Here is an 18,969-nt window from a genome sequence, read left to right as displayed (position 1 = left end):
CTAGTTTGTCTTTCTCAATAATGAATATACATGTATTGTGTACATTTTCAGTCAGTCATCAATGGAATAGTTTATCAATGAATCTTCGTGACTTTTGTTAATTGACAGTCTGATGTATGCATTAAATTAATAGATTACCCCTCAACAACTTTAATTAAATCTGTTTTGCAAATAATCAAACACCAAGCAACGATCGCGAAGTCTCTAGGAACATCCCATCATCATATAAAGGTTCCACGTCGATATTTTACAGATCGAATCGATAAGCACATCGATTTTATCAATAATTCTATTTATCGCCCAGCTCTAAAATGTATTCGCTTAAATTTAGAAGATGCGGAAGTGTTAAAAAAAAAGACTTAAAGGACATGAAAATGGGCATTCCCATATTTTTTGTTTTGTTTTACGTCCCTTCGAGAATTTTTCCACTTATATTGACACGTCACCAGTTGTAGGGTTGAAACCTATGCTTAGCACAAAGAGCCGTAGCAGTAAGCGTTTTTAACGTGCCAATGCCTGTCTCTACACAGGACTTCCGTTTTTAAAGTCATATCCGAAAGACCCGTGACTCTCACTTACGCGGCCAGGATCATTCTCTACCCAGAGTTCCGTGCGCTACTCGCACTATATCTCTGTCAACGCTCAGTCAACGGCTTTTTACAAAATTCTTGAAAAAACACATCCAACATTTTGTGTTTTGGACTAAATATCTAATCATATTATGAAATGCTTTTGGTGTAATCAAATTGATGCTTACTGTAAATTGCTTAAAATCGCTATTTATAATTCTGATCCTAAATTTGGACCTACTTCGTAATATGCGTATGGATGTAGGACATTCACGTGGTGAAGATTTAATGTAAACATGGAATCAAAAGTAAAAAAAAAAAAAAAAAAAAGGCTGTAAAAATACGAGAAAACTTGTAAAATAAGAGACAAACAGCTAAATGGTAAAAGTGTGCTTAACAAAGTGCCAGTGGGCTATGTCAAGAACCTGATGTATCACCTGTTTACAAAAGGGAAAGGAACCGAGAATGACTGTTTATATCATGTGGTTATATTGCCAGTGGGCTATGTCAAGAGTCTGATGTATCACCTGTTTCCAGAGCTTTTAAAGGGAAAGGAAACGAGAATGACTGCATAGGCCTAGCTTGGGTTCGAATATTACCGAGGCAGGGGGTCTGGGGGGCTGGGCCCCCCAGAAGCTATCGACATTTTAACAACGTAAAAGGTGTTGTTGTTTGTTTTTTTTACCGAGGCAGCTGCCTCGGTTGCCTCAATGGAAGCTACGCCACTGGACTGTTCATATCATGTGGGTATATTGTCACGTGATTCTAAGCGTTGACAGAGGTGTATGTGAAGCTTGTGTGACGTACACTCTGGTAAGGAATGGGTCAGCGCTCTAACGTCCGCATACGAAGCGCACGCTCTACCACTGAGCTACCGCCAGTGGAGAAGGTTACAACTATTTCATAAAGAAAACAAGAGGCCCACAGGTCTAATCGGTCACCTCAGTACTAGTTAAATGTATCGCTAGCCCCAGGGCTATGAAATCTATAATAAGCTAAATTCTAATGTTCATCAGTAATATAAAACAAGATGTGTATTTATAAAACAAATGCCCCCGAAAGTTCCTACACTGATGAACGATTTTACATGATATGTTATAACTATATGATTTCTGAACCCGTCCTAGAGTTATAACCCTCGGGTAGTGACATTCGCAGTTTTTGTACATCTCTTTCTACTTTTCTAATACAGTATCAGTAAAATTAAGGAAGTTTTTCAAATGATAAAAACAATAATAACTATGACTATTTTGGTCTCAACTCAGTGCCAAAACATCTACCTCTGGGATCATGAAATTTACAATTTTGGTAAAGGGCTACCTGCTCCTTTTAAATATCTGTTTAGTTTTAATTCAGTATCAATAGCATTAAAAAGATGTTATCTATATCTTTTACTCAAAAACACTATATTCCAAATTTGGCCTCGTCCTGGAGTCAGAACATGTACCCCGGGGATCATGAAAGTTGCAACTTCGGTACATGCCTTACTGCTCTACATCACTATATATTTGGTTTTTCATACAGATGTACGAATGTTGAGAACAAGAGTTTTGAAAACTGGTCATTTTTGGCAGTTTTGCCCCGCGTCTAATGCCTCAGGGGTGCAGAAGTCCAGACATGCACAGTCTATGTCTACCTTGTCCCAAAGACGCTTTATAGCAAATTCGAAAAAATTGAAATAAGAAGTTAAATTGTTTAATTATTAATTATTAACGGGTGACGGACGCAGACCAATAGCATTAGTTCACCGGGGTGACTCAGGTAACTTAAAAATGAAATAATTGATATGGATTAATTGACTTGACAATACGGCCCGCCACTGCAATCACGTGGTACTAAATAGATATACGTGAGCGGATCAAAGGATCTAATTTTAATTAGTCTTGTGTAGTGATATACGTGAGCGGATCAAAGGATCTAATTTTAATTAGATTGGCGATTTAACTGTTGGTAATGGATTTCATATGGTATTTTCGCGAAACCATATACATTTTATCTATAGAAAATCTAATCAGACTACAATATTACATGTGCTGAAGTGTTTCTAGATTTCAAAGAGTAGGTTAAAAAGATTGATTTTCTATATAGTGTTTTATATATGTTTAATGTTTCAGTATACATTATGTACATGTTTAAGCATCGACGAAAGGCGAAGATAACGAACAGTGATCAATCTCATAACTCCCACAAGGAATACAAAATAAAGAGTTGGGCAAACACGGGCCCCTTGACATACCATAGGTGGGATCAGGTGCCTAGGAGGAGTAAGCATTCCCTGTCGACCGGTCACACCCGCCGTGAGCCCTATGTCTTTATCAGATAAACGGAGTAATCCGTCGTCACAATCAGTATGCCAAGAACGGCCTAACAATCGGTATAAACACTTCAAACAGCTTTTGACCCAATGAAAGGTTATATGGGCAAACTAGATAATTATATATCGATATTACCTTATTTATGAATTTATATATTTTGTTGAATATGACAAATAAACTGTAAAAGAATGTCGTACAAAGGACGCTGTACATAAATACTAAAACAGTCACAGTCATTTTATAGTCATCATCTGGGAACGAATTTCTCACTTCTACAAACTGATATTACTTGTGCTCTACTAAGTAATACTCCTTATGTTTCAAAACTATTCGGAATTTTTTTTCCTATACAGCTCTAACGTACACATCCGGCATGAAGAGAACGTCCTGGAACTAAATACCCACCTCAGTGAAGCAGGGACGAAAAATGTATCAGAATGATTTGCTTCTGGGCTAGATAATATTGAGAGCAGATCGTTTCGAAAGCCATGTTTGACTTCTTGAAATTCATTATAGAAACAGCAGAAACAAACAATAATCACAAGATAAAAGTAAAATTATAGTTGACAAGATACCGGAAGTGGTTTTGAGCACAGGTGATTGGGTCTTGTTATATGAATACACATCTAACCTTAGACACATGTAAATAATCAGCTTAAAAATGACGGAGATTCAACTCGCTTGTTTACAGGCCGGCCGAAGTTCTGCAAGAAACAAAAATTCCTCCATCTTTTCCTGTAAGGCGTGTCTCCCTCACTAACTCAGTCTAAAAGCCTTGCATGTTGCTAATAAACAAAATCTAGAATATACCTCTCTCTCTCTCTCTCTCTCTCCATCTGCATTTTCCTAGGTATTCAGTATATTAAAAATATGACTTGGCAAAAAACAACAAGAAAGTAAATGGTAATTCACAGGGATTTTCTGTCCTCCGCATAAGGGCAAAGTAAGTGGGTAGAATACCTAAAAATGCAGATAGAGAGAGGCATGTTCTAGATTTTGTATGCATATCTTAATTACATACCCTATAGTACATCGCATATTACCTCGAATTTCCGGAAAGCGTCATTTTCGGTTCGCGTGATATATTTCAAGATTAGTTCCGGGCAGGTTGAGACGGTTGACAGAGAAAACCCGTCAAAGTAAAAATTAAGGCGTTTATTAACAACATGTAAGGCTTTTAGACTGTAAGTTAGTTATATTGAGAGATACACCTTACGGGGAAAGATACAGGAAGTTTTATTTCTTGCAGAACTTAAACCTGTAAATAAGCAAGTTGAATCGTCCCCATTTTTAAGCTTCCAACCTTGTTGATTATTTAGTATTTACATATGTATAACATTAGATGTGTATTCATATATTATAACCCAAGAACCCGTGGTTCGGACGTGACGGAATGAAATAAAAAACAAGTGGGGCAAAATCAGTAAAGAGGAATTAAGAAATAAAATAAACAGTTCACCTTTTATTGTCTCTGTTGAATACTAGTACATGTATCACATTTGACATATATATACATTTAATTGCTTTCATGTAAACTCCAGGTAAAGATTTCTGGTATAAACGCACAATAATTAAAAGCGTGTGTAAAATTGTACAAAAATGTGTAAAAAGCAGCTAATCCTTGGACAAAAAATAAAACAAAATCTTCATCTGGAATTGTGACATGTGTGTTGCATATTTTGAGTCCTGTATTTATCAGAGCATTTTTATGTAAAAACATTCATTATGTAGAGAAAATAAAACCATCGAAAGACCTATTTTACAATACAATACTCCTTACTTATTTGAGTTGTGTATATATTAGAACATTTTCATTTAAAAACATTAATTATGCAGAGAGAAAATAATACTATTTTATAATGATAGTGATGATAATTTCACAATGCAATATTTCAAGGACCAGACATTTATATTGGAGGAATGATGTGAACTTGGTCATGCAATTAATTATGATTGCAACGATTGCAAGCCCTGTTATTTGTAAATACAAATATTGCTCCATTTTCGTTCCTTTTCCATTCGAAATCACCCTTGTTTTGTGTTTTAGTAAATGAGGACAAAATTCAAATTTTGTAAATCGCAAAATACTACCACCTGATCTCTAAATAATGATTTACCTTATATTTAGAATGTCACATACTAATGATTATGTTACTTCTTGATTTCTGTATAACGAGACGGTATATTCTTATATCTTCTAATTACCTGATAGAATAATTCTGTGTTGTACATAATAAACATCTTAATTTTTTTTCCAATTATTATTGACAGGACATGATATGCTTACAATGAAATTCAACTTAGTCCGACAATTGTCCGAAGACATGATTGGTTAGACATAGGATTCAAATGAGATTCCAGTCCGTGTTGATCCGTTTGATGACGGGAAGGCCTTTTTCATCCTGGCAGAAAGTCTACTGGCTTCCAATGATCCTAGACTTCCGGTCTGTTAAAACAATTACACACCGGGTAAACAACATTTCCCTATATTTTCTGATATGATCACCGTGTTTAAAACATAATTCTAAAAACAACCTGGACCGTATGGTTTGAATAATATGCCATACATATTAATGATGTCATGTTTAGAATTAATTCGTTCATTCCGTTATTTCTTAATTTCATGAAAAACTAGGCCAAGGTATACTTATTTTTATGCAATTTATGATAGGACAAACTGTGATATATTCCATGTTTTGTTTGTTGTTTGTTTTGCGTCCCTTGGGGAATTTTTCTCTCATCTTGAGACATCACCAGCTGTATGGGACGTTTAATATAAGTAGTCAATGTCCCCTCCCCGAGAGCCCTGCATTAGAAGTGAAAGCCAACGATCTTTCGGATATGAATTAAAAATGGAGGTCCCATGTCACAGTAGTCATTGAAGTGATAAAGAACTCTCCCTGCTATACTGCCTTGAGAACCATGTATAGGTTATAAGGGTCACTTCACCTACAGCTGATGAAGTCTCTAGATGAAGATTCTCAAATGGAACGTAAATCAAAACACAGCCAAAAACCCTCGCTTAAAGAAACAAATCCTTTCTTCTTCCATTGATTTCAGATGTGGCTTGACTTACTTTCCCTACAATGCATGTGACTTATCCATAATTCGCTGTGTGGACTTAACTTCCCCAACAATATTTGTTAAATTAACCATAATTCTCTATCTGATTAACTTTCCTCACAATACATGTAACTTACCCATAATTCGCTGTCTGATTAACTTTCCCACAATGCATGTAACTTACCCATAATTCGCTGTCTGATTAACTTTCCCACAATACGTGTAACTTACCCGTAATTCGCTGTCTGATTTGTAGGCGTAGTTGACGTAGGCTCCTTTCTCCGCCCACGGGTCGTCTACCCAGCCATCCACATACGTCACTAGCTCTCTGTGACGGACTAATGCGGGACCCCAGTCACGTGACGGTGTGCATAGTAACTTTAATTTCTGAAATATAGTTTATTGTGTACCTCAATCATATTTAAACATTAAAAATTGTTGACAAAAAAATCTTCCCTTTTGCAAAAAAACCCTAACAAATCTACTACTTTAGTATCAACATTTCCCCATCCATTTCCTTCCGGATTTAATTCGGTAGAGAACCTTCCTGTTACATAGTGTAGTAAGATACACACATTGAACTTTGAATTTTTTGCCGACCTACACTTTGTTTTAGCCAATCAGAGAACAGGTAAAACAGATGAGAATCATCCTACGGTTCTTACTTGCCAGGCTGACGGCACCTCGTCCTCCTTATTGATTTGGTAGATCATGGTGATGGGCATCGCTAGTATGATGGCCACCGCCATGATCCAGCCCAGGGCGTCCGCCCAGGCCGGAAACGTGTAGTCCCCGTACGTAGAGGCCTCATAGTCAATAAAAGTGGCGATAAATATTAACTGGAAAAAAGAACAGAAACGATGAACATATATATATGCAACAAATGTTCAGTGTACAACATAATGCTGTTATAACTTTATATACCAGTATCTGTGCTTTATTTTTCATCTAATTCAATATTTGAGATTATCGATTAATCAAAACGAAAACTGAAAATTATTTAGATATTCTTATAGCAAAATATTCCTCATAAAGATACGTCATTTAAAAGCTTGTACACTGTATTATATAATGGGTACATTTCAATATAAAACAGGGTGGGTCCAAACATAAGTACTGTAATTTTTAGAAAGAAACGGATACATGTTTTCAATCAAATGAACGTCATATCAAATATGTGACCTAAATAACGCAGTCTTCCTCACCACTAAAGCTATGGGACTTATAACCATCCAGCAGATCTTCCACCAGACAAACATCTTTAACCCCATCATGAGTTCCAAATCTTTTATAAATCTATTCACTCCTATAAAAAAGATGAACATCGTAATAATATTTTTAAAAGTATATATACAAAATAGTACTTGAAAACTCTATTTTGTGATATTTTAGGGTGAGAAAAAACCTTGACATTTATACATACCATATACATAAGTAATGCATATACACTCAGCAAACCCTATAATTAAAAGGGTCCATCCTCCCACGTAATTATCCAGTATCTGAAGCAGGTACACGCCTCCCTATCAAGGTTAACATAATTTAATAATAACATTTATTCATTTTTATTTCACATTTACGGTTCAAGGGAATATCCAGTGGAAGGACTGTCGAGTCTATCGTTCAATCCTCATTTCTTGTAAAATTTGAAGAAAAATGTATTTGCATTGATGAAAAATATCTCTGATTTTGTTGCAGCACAGTAAAGTTGAATAAGAGAGAGAAACGAGTGTTTTACCGGAGAACAGAGGGGCAGACCAATGATGAAGAAGACGATACAGATGAGGAGGATGACTAAAGTTTTCCGGGGCCTCAGGACCGGGTACTGGTCCATGACTCCTGTCAGCACCGTCTCCAACATGGCGAACTATAGAAAAGAATCCGTAAGCAGATAAATTATACAGGAGATATTCGCAAAATGTTACACTATTTTCGTGAGATCACTGTTAATTGTCTATCTAAGCGTAAGGGATTTTGTTATCGTACTAAAAAAAATGTCAAATTCATTTCTTAACATCAAATATCTTAAGATTGAAACTTTTATTAGTTTGTTATCTAGTGAAAAATACGCGAAAATAAAAGCGTAACAAAATGATTTAAGATCTATAATATTTTCTAAATCATGGCTTAGACGGTTTTTCAAATGATACGAGAGGCAAATTGAATAAGATTCCGCACACTTTTATATACATTTCCAACAACATTATAAAATTCTTCAAACGTTTATAATACGAGTCTACTATATATAGTTTTTCTATATGACATAATTATAACATACAATAAGTCACCGAGTTTCTCTTAACATTTTTAAAATTGAAATGACACACTACCTGTTATTTGATAGATAAAACTTATATGTAGCATGCTACAAGTTACAAGATGCTTGAACAGATTTTTAAAAAATTAAATCGTTAATATTTATGCACAGCGAAAAATTCTCTTGAAAAAGAAAGATTACACTACCTGACTGTCGAGTCCTAATGTAATGAGCATGAAAAAGAAGAGAGCTGACCAGAAGGGCGAGGACGGCAGACTGGCCACTGCTGAGGGGTACACCACAAAGGCCAGTCCGGCACCTGCAGGAAGGACACACTCAGCAGTACAGATACATGTATCACAGCAGTAAGACATATTTACAGTATCGACACATATTTACAGTATCAACACACATTTACAGTACTGACACACATTTACAGTATTGACAGTATCGACACACATTTACAGTATTGACACATATTTACAGTATCGACACACATTTACAGTATCGACACATGCTTACAGTATAGACACATAGTTACAGTACTGACACACATTTACAGTATCAACACACATTTACAGTATCGACACATATTTACAGTATCGACACACATTTACAGTACCGACACACATTTACAGTATCAACACACATTTACAGTATCGACATATATTTACAGTATCGACACACATTTACAGTATCAACAAACATTTACAGTATCAACAAACATTTACAGTATCAACACATATTTACAGTATCAACACACATTTACAGTATCGACATATATTTACAGCTAGTATCGACACATATTTACAGTATAGACACACAGTTACACTACTGACACATATTTACAGTATCGACACATTTTTACAGTATCGACATGTTTTTACAGTATTATAATATTTACAATATTGAGGCATATTTAAAGTATCTAGAATTTACATGAATATGAATAACAGCATCAAAACGTTATTATAAACAATACAGTACTGAGAGATTTTTTTAATAAAGATTACATAATTTGAGACATATAAAATATATTACTGTTCGATGTATATTATGGGAATTCATATAGGAATTATGAGATCAATAACTGTTGGTTATCTTCGCTTTTTTATTACATGATTTAGAGAATTGTATCATATTACATAGATTATAGTACCAATCATGTTCTTCTTGAAAAGGGTGGCGAAGAATGCAAATGTTAATAGGAGTATTCCCAATTTTCTCCATCTAAAAATCGGCGTAATTGGCAATTTTATTGTAGATAGTTGCACAACTCACAATATCTATGTTCGTTTTCTTTATTAAATGAGTGACACAAAAGTGCAAATCTGATGAAAATATCGGGTTTCTTTCTGTTCTTTGAGGGTTTTCGTCTACACCATGTTCTGCATCTGAGATACGTATAGTTTCTGTTTGTTTCTCGCTAAATATGTTAAAAGACCAACTCGACCAAAATGGTAAAAACATATTTTTACAACAGGTAATTTTTTTAGTTCTCCAGACCATGCCATGTGCTTTTACATATCGCACGTTTAAAATCATATGATTCATGGATATGATTGCATGTATCTGATTGATGTAAAGTAAATAAATAAAAGTACCGTCTTGAGCCACATCTTTGACTTCCACGTTGAGTTCACCCGCCATGTGACCGAGGTAAGCGAAGATTACAAATCCCGCGAATATACACGTCAGCGTGTCTCCAACACTGACAATAAGAGAATCTCTGAAATGTACAGTAGAACTCGGATTACAAAATCATACTATATACACGTCAGCGTGTCATAAAATATACACTTTACCGCGTCATAATATATACACGTCAGCGTGTTATATAATATATATTATACATGTACACATCAGCACGTCATAAAATATACATGTCAGCGCGTCTACAACACTGACAATAATCTCTCTAACATACAGTAAGTCTTGGAATACAATGTCATGAAATATACATGTCAGCGCGTCATTAAACGTGCATGTCAGCGCGTCTTGAATTATGCATGTCAGCACGTCTTGCATTATGCATGTCAGCGTGTCTCCAACACTGACAATAAAAGAGTCTCCGCAATAAACAGTAAAACTCGGGTTAAAAATCCCGCGAATAGGCAAACCATTGAACATGTCTACACAGCACTGATACATGTAATAAGGGAATCTGTTATATAAACCTATCTTATGTTATCTATACAGTAAAACCTAGATATAGCGAACCTCAAGGACAATCAATAAACGTTTCACTATATCAGGAAATCATTTCGTTATTCAGAAGTCCTTTATTTTTTATTGATAAGTAAATAAATTCAGATATACAATTTTTGTTATGGGCATGTGATTCACTGGTATGTCATTTGTATTACATTGTAACAGCAATATCAAACCGTATGTACACTTATTCCATCACAAAACCTGAAATATGCTGAGCTGTTAACAAAGCAGACGTACTGATCATGAATTACTTACTTCAGGATGTTGTTATGGAAACGGTTATAACTGGATAGCGTGACCAGTCCTCCCCCTGCAATGGACATGGAGAAAAATATCTGGACGGCTGCATCTTTCCAAACCTGTCAGAAAATATTTGGTCTATTACAATACATTTATAAGCTTTATCTTGAAATGATGCATTTGTTTACAGTTACATGTATATAATTAGGATTTGGTCAATATTTTCAGTTCGTATGGATGTTTCCTTTAAATTACTACGACAAATATATCAACAAAAAATTGATCTCCTTGCATGTTGATAGAAACATCTTCTAAACACCTTTTTTAAGTGTTTCAAAAGTTCATGTACATGTATATTGAATATTGCAAGTACACAGAATACATTTTAATATCACTAATGAACCTACTGAGAGATATTGCAACAATTTTGGTGATTTGGTAGTGTTATACAATTATTATGACACAGACTGGTACTTGTTATTCGAGACTCAGAACAGTGTGTCCCAAACACTGCCAATTGGAGAATAGTAAAAATCCCTTCTCTAGACTCACCCTGTGTTTAATTATAAATCCCTTTTCTAGATTTACCCTGTGTATAGTTAGAAATCCCTTCTCTAGATTTACCCTGTGTTTAATTATAAATCCCTTTTCTAGATTTACCCTGTGTTTAATTATAAATCCCTTTTCTAGATTTACCCTGTGTTTAATTATAAATCCCTTTTCTAGATTTACCCTGTGTTTAGTTATAAATCCCTTCTCTAGATTTACCCTGTGTATAGTTATAAATCTCTTCTCTAGATTTACCCTGTGTTTAGTTATAAATCCCTTCTCTAGATTTACCCTGTGTTTAGTTATAAATCCCTTTTCTAGATTTACCCTGTGTATAGTTATAAATCCCTTCTCTAGATTTACCCTGTGTTTAGTTATAAATCCCTTCTCTAGACTTACCCTGTGTTTAGTCATAAAGCCCTTTTCTAGATTTACCCTGTGTTTAGTTATAAATCCCTTCTCTAGATTTACCCTATGTTTAGTTATAAATCCCTTCTCTAGATTTACCCTGTGTATAGTTATAAATCCCTTCTCTAGACTTACCCTGTGTATAGTTATAAATCCCTTCTCTAGATTTACCCTATGTTTAGTTATAAATCCCTTCTCTAGATTTACCCTGTGTTTAGTTATAAATCCCGTCTCTAGACTTACCCTGTGTTTAGTTATAAATCCCTTCTCTAGACTTACCCTGTGTTTAGTTATAAATCCCTTCTCTAGATTTACCCTATGTTTAGTTATAAATCCCTTCTCTAGATTTACCCTATGTTTAGTTATAAATCCCGTCTCTAGACTTACCCTGTGTTTAGTTATAAATCCCTTCTCTAGATTTACCCTGTGTATAGTTATAAATCTCTTCTCTAGATTTACCCTGTGTTTAGTTATAAATCCCTTCTCTAGACTTACCCTGTGTTTAGTCATAAAGCCCTTCTCTAGATTTACCCTGTGTTTAGTTATAAATCCCTTCTCTAGACTCACCCTATGTTTAGTTATAAATCCCTTCTCTAGATTTACCCTGTGTTTAGTTATAAATCCCTTCTCTTGATTTACTATGTGTATAGTAATAATTCCATTCTCTAGATTTACCCTGTGTATAATAAATCACTTCTCTAGACTTACCCTGTGTATAATAAATCACTTCTCTAGATTTACCCTCTGTACAATTATAAACCACTTCTCTAGATTTACCCTGTGTACAGTAATAAATCACTTCTCTAGGTTTATCCTGTGTACAGTAATAAATCCCTTCTCTTGATTTACCCTGTGTACAGTAATAAATCACTTCTCTAGATTTACCCTGTGTACAGTAATAAATCCCTTCTCTTGATTTACCCTGTTTATAGTAATAAATCCCTTTTCTAGACTTACCCTGTGTATAGAAATAAATCCCTTCTCCAGATTTATATGTATAGAACTAGCTCCTTCTTCTAGACTTACCCTGGGATCCAGAAGCCTGGAAAAGTCTGGTACTATGTAGTAATAAATTCCCTCCCCTGCGTTACTGAGGAACACGCCATTGAAGAACAAAATCAACAGGACAACATACGGAAAAATAGCGGTGAAATATACAACCTGTAATACAAAGCACATTTCTACCTCAAGCAAAAACAAAGTTAGATTTTCTTTTACTTATTCCACTGCTTCAGTTGCTGTATCTATTAATATGGGTAGATAAACAAAACATCTTCAACTAGAAATTGTTCTGTGAATAGTTTTCTAATCTTTCAAGACGTCACTTCCGCCAATGTGAATTGTTACCTTTCCAGTGGATTTAATTCCTTTGATCAGGCACAGGAAGCAGATAATCCACGCAAACATAAGGCACAAAACCAAATCCCATTTTGGTTGTCCGAACTCCTCAATCCCGGAACTCTGATCTAGCGCGACATTTCTAAAAATAAAAGTAGGTGCCATCTTGAAATATTCATTAACCGCAAACATGAAGTCAGTGAGTGCAAGGCAAAGCCGTTTTGGTTCAAATTCCAGAGAGTTGGTTCTTAACCTGTGTAACGCTGTTCGTGGCTGCCTCTGTTCGAGAAGCAACTATCAAAGAGGCAATCTGGACCATATTGTAACATAATATTTAACAGCAAATTCTTCATATATATTTCATACAAAACCATTTTCAAAAATTCTCATGGCATTTTGAATTCATTCCGTGTCAATCTGGATGATCTGAAATGTAATTAATCTGAAGTATGTCAACTTGTCGTTATTCGCAACTTATCTGGGACCCTACTTTCTCACATTTGGCCATTAGGCAGTATGTTTACATCATAACGGTGTGCGACATAGTCCTAGATGGCCTTTTCGCTGTCGTAATGACACCCCGTTTTGAATTAGCGCAACCTGCAGGTCTCTATATACTATATTTCAATATATTTCTGCAGCGTTGGGATGGTCAATTTACACTTTGTAATGGATTTGTTGTCAGTGTTTGCTACACAAATTGTACGTCTAATTCTCGTCTGTAGAATCACTTTACAGGGAACCGATACCGATGTCATTAAATCAGCGAGCACCGACTCTCAGAGAAGATTAATCGATTGAATAGTCTTATTCTCGCTTAAGTTAACTTTTTCTGTTTTCAGTATATACCAAACCCGTAAAAATCAAACGTACAGTGCATATAACGTAGCCATACCGCTTCTATAGAATAAACTGTGAAAGTGGATTCAAATAATTCCATATAATTTAAACAAGAAAGTGAAAATCACCAGAAGTGAATTTACAACTAGAGAGAGTAGATATTTGCTGTCTCACTCCCAATATTCCTCAGATGCGAGCTTCCGTTTTCGCCCGGTAACCTTGGTGAAGTTTTTAACATCCCAGAGTCCAATGAACGTGTCGCCATCGTAACACGTCCCGTTAGCATACTTCTTTCCAGTCGTGCAGTCTGTCAAAGGTAACTTTGCACTGCAGTCTGAAATTGGTGTTGTCACGTGACTATAAAAACCAAAACTAGCAGTAGAAGATCAAAAGTTTTGCAATATAGAATCCTACATCGATTACTCCCTGTTAATTATTATCTTAAGAAGATCAATATCATTATCAAAAACTGAAACCTGCAATATATGCATATACATTGTATATTTCAATGGAAAATTGCAAATAATAATATAAAAAAAAGAGTAGTGCAACTATTTACTAGGAGAAAGTGGGAGACAGCACTCTCTACAGATTTAAAACCAGAAACGGTCTTTTACCTTTGGTATTCCAGCTATTGTCGCACGAAATCCACGGGAGGTCACTCGTAAAGGACGCAAAGAAATAGTAGTAGGACCACGCAAGGATCATATTGTAGTATAGTGACGTCAGAGCGGATACCGCCACCATAGATATCCCTATCCCTACAAAGAATACACTTTACTACATTTGTACACAATTAATTTGATGAACCTGTGTTTTAATCAAGCATAGACATTTGGTTTGGTTGATTGCTTTAGATTGCTTTTTATTTGGTTTGGTTGATTGCTTTATATTTGGTTTGGTTGATGGCTTTATATTTGGTTTGGTTGATGGCTTTATATTTGGTTTGGTTGATTGTTTTATATTTGGTTTGGTTGATGGCTTTATATTTGGTTTGGTTGATTGCTTTATATTTGGTTTGGTTGATGGCTTTATATTTGGTTTGGTTGATTGCTTTATATTTGGTTTGGTTGATGGCTTTATATTTGGTTTGGTTGATTGCTTTATATTTGGTTTGGTTGATTGCTTTATATTTGGTTTGGTTGATTGCTTTATATTTGGTTTGGTTGATGGCTTTATATTTGGTTTGGTTGATTGCTTTATATATTAATTGATTTAAGGAATCGGTCTAGTTTGTTGGGATGGAATGAAAGACGTGATAATTAGCATAAAGGCGAGGTCATTATGCATAAATTATCACGTTTTCCATTATAGTTAATCACACCTCACATAACAAACTAGACAGTGATTCCTTATCAAAGAGTGGTTCCTTATATTCAAATTTGAAATAAAAATGAAAATACAAAATCGACATATCGAAAAACCTACCTAATAGAAAATTGAATTACACACATTATACTCAACTGATTCGATATGCAAGAGCTTGTTCTGGGTATAGTCAGTTTTTAAATCGAGGTAAGCTACTGACAAACAAGTTGATGGTACAGGGATTTCAACAGTCTCGATTGAAGTCAGCATTTCGCAAATTCTATGGTCGTTATAACGATCTAGTTCATCAATACAACCTCGCATTGGGTCAAATGCTGTATGACGTGTTTCATACCGATTGTTAAGCCGTTCTTGGCACACTGATTTTGACTGCGGATAACTCCGTTTACCTGATCAGGATATGGGGCTCACGGCGGGTGTGAACGGTCAACAGGGGATGCTTACTCCTCCTAGGCACCTGATCCCACCTCTGGTGTGTCCAGGGGTCCGTGTTTGCCCAACTATCTATTTTGTATTGCTTGTAGGAGTTATGAGATTGATCACTGTTCGTTATCTTCACCTTACATTGAATTCATATTAATTTCCATAGTACTCGCTCAATGACGTCATGGCAAGTGTTCGATTTGAATGCATGGGGGAATTTATATGCTAATGTAGTACATGGGAAAACTAACACACTGGAGCTTCAACGGGTTATCACAGAGAAAACAGTTGGAAATGTAAATATACAATAATCGTTCGCCATAGCCTGAATAATATATACATCTGGTGATCTGTAAAGCATAATTATGTCCATTAAGGATTTATCGAAATCTAGACTCTACCTTTGAACAGTGGCGCAAATTTCCAGCAGGTCATGGGTCCACTGCTACAGAACTGCCCCAACGAGGCTTCCATGAAAAACAGAGGTACGCCCACAAGTACCATCATCAGGACAAAGGGGATTAAGAAAGCCCCGCCGCCATTGCGATAACATAGATACGGAAACCGCCACACATTGCCAAGGCCCACAGCGTACCCTAACATGGACAGCAGAAAGTCAAACCTTCCCGTCCAGTTACCACGTTCCTCGTTTTCATCTTTTCCAAAAATCTGTTTTCTGCTGTCATCCGTTTCTTCGGTTGCTATGGTAACCTACAGATGTATTGTGACGATGGTATATTGTACAGATATTTTAATTTTTTTTTTTATTTTTTTTTCTTACAATCGAAAATTTAATCGCACCGCTTCAGTTTTTTGCATTTATTTTATAACACACACAAAGAAGAGCCTCGGGGTCTGTTATTGCTGTAAAGCACAGCCCCGATGTCTTCTATTTAAGGAGGTTAATGATAATTCATATTTCATATAAGAAATAGTCTGGTATGATTCGTTTAGGAACTCTTACTCGCCTTTGAATTTCCATTGGAGGAGTATTTGCTGTCTTTCTTGTAGACTCCCGGGTCGATGTTGTTGGTCAGGAGGTCGGGGGGTCCCAGACTTCCGGTGTCCCCCGCATTTCCGTTGGAGGTCACGTCGGACATACTGGACTCCCATTTCTCCTGTCAGTGAAGATTTAATAATTTTTACAGTGTGAATATGGGAACGGAAACACACAATACTGAACATTGTATATTAAATTCCATGACCATGCATATATCATGACAGAACATGTATCCCGGTTTTCTTTACTGTCAGTGAAATTTGGAACCCCCCCCCTCCCCCCAGGAAAACATCAATCTAAAGACATGCCTACTTCTACATTTCTATTTACAATATATGCAAATTCTTATTTTTTCAAAATGGGGTTTGGTAGTGTTGTTTTGTACAAAGAAAGAATGCCTATTCGTGTACTAGATTCATTTCCTGATCGTGTTTACAAAGTATATATTGCACAGCGCCGGTTACGTATGCATGATCGTGATTACAATGTATATATTGCACAGCGCCAGTTACGTATGCATGATCGTGATTACAATGTATATACATGTGTATATCACAGCGCCGGTTACGTATAAATGTCTAGTTTACTTCTTTAGCTCTTCCTGAACCTGAAGACTTGATTCTCGTTGAGAATAGACATTTTTATAGCTGTTTAAAACACCTGACGACTTCCAATATGTAGACACCCTGGGTTCTTTGTAGTTAATTTTTCTTTTTACAACATTTATTTCTATGTAAATATTCTATCGTCCTGAAAAATCCCGAAAATTTCGCTATTGAACATTGTTCATGTCGTTTGTCATTTTTGTGCTTTTTTCTTCTTCAATTTGACCCGAGATCTCTCTCTCTCTCTCTCTCTCTCTCTCTCTCTCTCTCTCTCTCTCTCTCTCTCTCTCTCAAGTTTTGTAAACTCCCAGGAAGTTAAGTTGCAATGAAATTACGAATGACATGCACACATGATATATGCAACAGTCTCGTGTGCTCTGAAAAATGTCGTAAGTTAACATACATTAAGGTATCTCATTTCTTTCATTACGGGTACAGTCATTGTGTTAATTAGAGCGTAACGCCTTTGACTTTGTCGGTCCCCGCATTGCATAAAACAGGGACATCGATCGACCGATTGTTCGCGGCTTCAAAGATTATAGTACCTACTACAATATTGTACTAAAATTCGACATTTCCCTAATTACTATTTTCCTCTATAATTTACGATTTCTACTTCTCTACAACAACCACCGCCGACGACTGATGTTCAAATTTTATCTGAATGATAATTGTTCAGAATATACACTGTATGTACATGTACTTTACTATAACTCTTTTACATCGTGAAGTTTTCCTTTCCAATAATTCTAAGTATTCATTTGATGTGTGTTGTTCAGTCTTGTTTCAAACGAGGAACTATAAAAACCACAGATTAGCGACACGAACAGCTGATCAGAAACGGAAGCTTATTCACGTGAACATATAACAACCATGCGTTCGCATACCTTTCGCCGTAATCCCGACATTGCTATTAATCCCCCAGGTAATTTCCTATTTCAATTCATCCTTCTTCTACACGTGATTCTGCCTGTACCTGGTTGTAAATTTCACACCTTCATTCGACCGGGATAGAGCACTTCCGGCATTTTTGTAAGTGTACAACCTGAGTGTACCTAGGAATACCTGTAGTCATTCAAACGTGACGAAATAAACAGACGCGGTGATTAAGCTATGTGTTATTAATAGCGGATGACGCTGGTTGATGACTTTTTATTTGACATATAATATCGATACCAAATGCATTTCCAAACGCTGAATGAAAATTCAAATTGATTGATATTTATTGCATTATCCATACATTATGATTATTTTGATCATACTAATGCACTTGCATGACATTATGCTCTCTCTCTCTCTCTCTCTCTCTCTCTCTCTCTCTCTCTCTCTCTCTCTCGCCACTTGAATACTACATGCATTACCATAAATTGTATGTTACGTATTTGTACATCAATGTGGCATACATAGATTTCAATAAATGAACAAAAAAATCAATACATTCAGAGATAGATAGATTAGATATGGATGCATTTTTTTCATCTGCTTTAAATTTGCAAAACATTTAATAAAGGCCATAATCAATATTTTATTTACGAATTCCTACTCTGAGATGAAATAACAGAAATCCTAGCGCTGAACTTGTTTGTAATTCTTTTCTCTATAGTATTTGAAGATGTACTTTATATTGATATTTTGTTAATATTGATTGAACTTGTTTGGAATTCTTTTCTCTATAGTACTTGAAGATGTACTTTATATTGATATTTAGTTAATATTGATTGAACACCCTATCTAAGCTTTTCATCTACTTGCTTATCATCACAGCTTGATGCATTTGAGAGAAGATGACAAAAGATTAACCAATTAATGTCCACGACGT

General features: G+C 35.6%; 1 protein-coding gene across 1 annotated transcript; it reads right to left on the bottom strand.

Moving 5' to 3' along the window:
* Positions 1-4,333: 4,333 nt before the first annotated feature.
* LOC125654310 (sodium-dependent proline transporter-like) lies at positions 4,334-18,245 on the bottom strand. Its single transcript, XM_048884214.2, has 16 exons — positions 18,038-18,245; positions 16,514-16,663; positions 15,947-16,256; positions 14,411-14,554; positions 13,968-14,127; positions 12,963-13,095; positions 12,642-12,776; positions 10,674-10,777; positions 9,809-9,933; positions 8,411-8,523; positions 7,686-7,814; positions 7,371-7,470; positions 7,153-7,253; positions 6,613-6,786; positions 6,179-6,334; positions 4,334-5,330 (listed from the first exon to the last, which is right to left on the bottom strand). Exons 1-16 carry the CDS (start codon positions 18,056-18,058, stop codon positions 5,217-5,219), a joined length of 2,169 nt encoding a protein of 722 aa, XP_048740171.1. The 5' UTR covers positions 18,059-18,245; the 3' UTR covers positions 4,334-5,216.
* Positions 18,246-18,969: the final 724 nt, after the last annotated feature.

The sequence above is a fragment of the Ostrea edulis genome, chromosome 7 (genome assembly GCF_947568905.1).
Source record: "Ostrea edulis chromosome 7, xbOstEdul1.1, whole genome shotgun sequence".
In the NCBI taxonomy this organism is placed as follows: Eukaryota; Metazoa; Mollusca; class Bivalvia; order Ostreida; family Ostreidae; genus Ostrea; species Ostrea edulis.
The sequence above is the reverse complement of the archived record's forward strand: the minus strand, read 5'-3'. Positions and strand labels throughout refer to the sequence as shown.

What these genes read in the sequence shown, in the direction of transcription:
- LOC125654310 (XM_048884214.2), bottom strand. Translation starts at nt 18,058, where the DNA reads ATGTCGGGATTACGGCGAAAG. An exon ending in CCTCCAATGGAAATTCAAAG is followed by an intron (nt 16,257 to 16,513) that starts GCGAGTAAGAGT and finishes ATACATCTGTAG; the next exon opens with GTTACCATAGCAACCGAAGA. An exon ending in TAAGTCCCATAGCTTTAGTG is followed by an intron (nt 6,787 to 7,152) that starts GTGAGGAAGACT and finishes TCTTTTTTCCAG; the next exon opens with TTAATATTTATCGCCACTTT.